The following is a 4,137-nucleotide window of genomic DNA, read 5'->3' as shown; positions in this document are numbered from 1 at the left end:
CGGCAGCGGCGAGGGCGTGCGCTGCAAGAGCAGGACCCTCGATAAGGAGCCCAAGAGCATCAAAGGTAATGCTGCTGCTTGCCCCTCCAGATGATGGGTGGCATGGTGGAGCCCCGAGCATCACCGGGGAAGAGTTCTGGTGTGCTTTGTGTGGTGGGAGTTGGCACTCGCTGGCTGAGTGGCACGCTGGTGATAGCTGCTGAAGTTTCTTGTGGGGTTGTATCAAGCAGCAGGATAAATATCTGGCCTACATTGCTGTGGTTTGCTTAATCCATAATCTCCGTCATTAGCGTTGGGTGGGAAGGGCAGGATGAGATCCTCACCCCTTTCCACCAGGTAAACAGCCATGGAGTCGTGTTGGCATCCGGAAGGGGTTTGGCAGAGGGAGGTGAAGTGGCCAGCGTTGATCCTGCCTGTGCCCTGATGGTGCTGGGTGGGGGGTGAACACAGCTGTAGATCACTGCTGAGCTCCGGGGATGTGCAAGGAAACCTTTGTGGTCATTGTCCCGTGGCACTCGGTGCCCTCTGGGCACTCCATCCCAGGTCTAATCCACCAGCACTCGGCACAAGCTGTATGAGAGACGCCCTTTCCCAATCCCGCTCCCCACTCTGTCCCCCTCCTGCCTCGCAGATGTCCCCGAGTGGAATTTCGATGGCTCCAGCACGGCGCAGGCAGAGGGCTCCAACAGTGACATGTTCCTGGTGCCCGTCCGCATGTTCAGGGACCCTTTTTGCCTGGACCCCAACAAGCTGGTGCTCTGCGAAGTGCTCAAGTACAACAGGAAACCTGCAGGTGAGCAGCTCCATCATGCACCCCCAGCTCCTGAGGGTCGCTTGTTGTTATTTTGGGTGTCATCTCTCCAAGGGGCTGAACCACTGGCCCTGGGGAGCAGCTCGGTGCCGAGCACCTGGCCCGAGGCTCCGAAATTCGGGTGGCAGCGGTGGTTTGCAGGGGGAACCTGTTCTAGCAGGGCGAGGAGGAGAGCAGCGAGCCGTGGGGCTGGCAGCGCTCGGTGGCCCAAGGCGTCACCCTGTTTCTGAGCCTGGCACACCCAGCCCTGGGGCTGCAGGGTTACCGCGGGGGAGCAGGAAGCCGGGGGGGGTTAGCACGTTGACGGGCGGCTGCAGAAGAGGAAGGAGGCGCTGGGGCGCTGCGGGGAGCTCGGGGTGACCTCCTGCGAGCGCCGGCGCTGGCTCTTATCGCCGCAGGCAGGACTCGGCGGGCCCCGTGTCCGGCCCGTCCGAGCGATAAAGCCCCGGCCGGAGGAGGGGCAGCTGGTCTGCAGGGACAGAGCGAGAGGCTCCCCGGGGGGATATTTGCCGGGAAGGCGAGGCCACGTCCCGGCAGGGTGCGTGGGGGGAAGGGGACGGCATCTGCAGGGTGATGCAGGGCAGAGGCTGTGGGCAGCGATGGTGAAAGAGGGGGCTGGTTCCTCTTCCAGCGGCGTCGTGCCTCTCAGCCGCAGGGAAAGCGCCCTGGTTGAGATTCCTGCCCGGCAGCTCCTGCCCCAGCAGCCTGTAAAGAGAGCTCCTGGCCCTGGAGCTCCTGGCCCTGGGGCTGGGGCAGAGAGCTCAGCCCAGAGCCCTGCACCACCCTGCAGACAAGAGGGGTGCACCCTCCAGCTCTTCCTGGGGTGGGTCTCCACGATGTTAAGGGCTGTGTGGGCTCTGGGAGTGTGTAAAATCCACCCTTCTCCTACCTTCTCCCACCAGTGCAAGGGAGATGCCACTGCTCCTCTCCAGCTCCATGCTCTGGGCATGTGTCATAGCTGCTCTGGAGTCTTTTATTGTGATTTAAAGGCAGAATTTGCAGCCTGGAGACTGCCTGTCCTATGACAACAGTTTTTCAGCCTACTTTGCCCCCACTGTTTCTGTCCAAGCTCTCATTTCCCTTGCCTGGCACGTTGTCCTGTATCAGGATAATTCTCTGATATCTGTATCTTCCTGGCAAAGCCCTGGTTGCCCTGAGCATAGCCAGCCAGCCTGGATGATAACAACACTGAGATGGAGGAAAATGAGGATAATTAAGCTGAGACTGGTAGAAACAGGATCTGTTTAGGGTGCAGTAGTGATGGGAGATGTCTTGTCCTTGTTGCCAGATCTGCTGGATGCCTGTAGGACAGGGCTGGGGTATGGCTTCTGGTCTCTTGGTGTGTAAGAGGAGGATGTTCATGGACCACCTCATGGCTAATTAAACCCTCTTGGCTAGTGGCCTGATGCTCTGGTGATGGAGTAGCTCTGTGAGGAGGGAACCAGTGAGCAGGGAGTGTTGTGGGAAGTAGGGATTCGCTCCCCGGTTTCTTTAAGGCTTCTGTGGGAAGCACTTGGCACGGCACCAGACTAACCCGGACCTCTCTCTGCTCCCAGAGACCAACCTGAGACACACGTGCAAGAAAGTTATGGACTTGGTTAAGGACAGCCACCCGTGGTTTGGGATGGAGCAGGAGTACACGCTGCTGGGCATCAACGGGCACCCCTACGGCTGGCCCGACAACGGCTTCCCCGGCCCGCAGGGTGAGTGGTGGGAGGGGTAGGTCCCTTCCTCACCCCCAGCGCTGCCCTCGGCTCCCACCCTGCTGCCTGGGGGTGCTGCCTGAGGGCAGGCATCCCATCCCCAGCCTTGGGTGCAGCTTTCCTGGCATGGCTGGCACGGGGCAGGAGCGGGGATGAGGTCAGGAGCTGTGGATGCTGCTCCCCCCGGACCCTGCTTACACAAACAGCTCGGCTGCAGGACTTGTTTGGCAAGGGCTGGAGAACTCAGCTGGAGAAACCTCCTCCCCAGCGCTGCGTGGGAAAGGGCTGGCACACCATGCCCTCTGAGCCCTGGTGCCTCAGCTGCCTCCTGGGAGAGGGCTGGGGCTTTCCCAACCTGACCCAGCCAGCGTTTTGTGGGGACCGGCTGCTTTCGACATGGCCTTTCCCCCAGGCAGGGAGAAGGTCTTCGTCTGACCTTTCTGAATGAGGAAGAGCTGCGTAAAACCACGGCTGAGTTGAATTTGAGTTGAATTTTCTAGCCATGAACAATGCTGGCTGTTGTCAGAACAGTCTGGGATGCTTGATGTGCTCCGAGGGTCAGCGAGGTGCCGCAGGGCAGACCAAGCCAAGCTCTCCTTATCTTCTGGCTACCTCCCAGCTGATGCCTTACAAGTCCTGTTTAACTGCCTAGATAAGCCTGAGGCTGCACAGATTAACTGCTCACGCTGCTGGTCCTGGAGCAGGGGTCGGGGGCTTGATGCACTGTGGAGGGCAACACCATTTAACTCCCATAAATCCTCTGCAGATGGTGGCTGGGACCTGGGAGTGGTGGGATTGTCCTGCAATGCTCTTGTTGCTCCCAAAACTCAACTTGGGTGGTGACTCCTCTTTCCTTTCCAGGCCCCTATTACTGTGGGGTTGGGGCAGATAAGGTGTATGGGCGTGATATCGTGGAGTCCCACTACAAGGCCTGTCTCTACGCGGGGGTGAAGATCTGTGGCACCAATGCAGAGGTGATGCCCTCCCAGGTACGTGTGGAGCCCCTCTTTCTAGTGATGGATACCAGTTATCACAGGACTGGAGTAACCCAGCAACTCCAGGATGCTAAATCCAGTGTCCCTCACACTGGTTTTGTCTAGATGGGAGCAGTTGCCCTCCTAGGATGAAAATGTACCTGACTGATTTTCTCCTAACTCACACTGTTGTGCAAATCTCTGCTTTTTGGGGCAGGGAAGTGAAATTGCAGGCGAGCTCCTCACACAGCTCGGCCTGAGCTCCTGCAGGCTGTGAGGAGCTGGGTGCTCCCCTGGCTTTCCTTCCCCTGTGTGGTGCGATGGGTGCCTGAGTCCTGCCCCCCTACCCCTGGAGCCGGGATGTGGCCTTGGGGAGGATTTGGGTTTATTTAGGAGTTGGCTGGAGGGAGTCCCTGATTGCATTAGGCGGGCGGCCAGACGGCGATTTGGCCCCCGCAGCCTCCGGATCGCTGACTCCTGCTGCTGATGTGGTGGCGATAAGCAGGGGGCTTATCTGCAGTGTAGCTGAGGCAGGACTTTTAACGACCCTGCTGTTTGCCCTGGCTTTTCCAGGGTCCTCCTTGGCTGCTTTCTGCATCCCGGGCTCGGCTGGGCCCGGCCCTGCCACGAGCCCTAAACAAAACCAAAC

The 4,137-nt window shown here is 59.3% G+C and overlaps 1 protein-coding gene across 1 annotated transcript in view; it reads left to right on the top strand.

Moving 5' to 3' along the window:
• Positions 1–4: 4 nt before the first annotated feature.
• LOC103781443 (glutamine synthetase) overlaps positions 5–4,137 on the top strand; it is a gene marked incomplete at its 5' end in the record, with an annotated part of 4,768 nt that continues 635 nt past the window's right edge. Inside the window, 4 exons of the mRNA XM_008949163.1 lie at positions 5–65; positions 632–793; positions 2,368–2,514; positions 3,376–3,503. Of these exons, the coding sequence (XP_008947411.1) occupies positions 5–65; positions 632–793; positions 2,368–2,514; positions 3,376–3,503 (498 nt within the window). The remainder of the gene's footprint in view (positions 66–631; positions 794–2,367; positions 2,515–3,375; positions 3,504–4,137) is intronic.

This window comes from Merops nubicus, unplaced genomic scaffold (assembly GCF_000691845.1).
Source record: "Merops nubicus isolate BGI_N331 unplaced genomic scaffold, ASM69184v1 scaffold28821, whole genome shotgun sequence".
NCBI lineage: Eukaryota > Metazoa > Chordata > Aves > Coraciiformes > Meropidae > Merops > Merops nubicus.
Note: the sequence above shows the minus strand (reverse complement) of the source record. Positions and strands in the feature narration are given on the sequence as shown.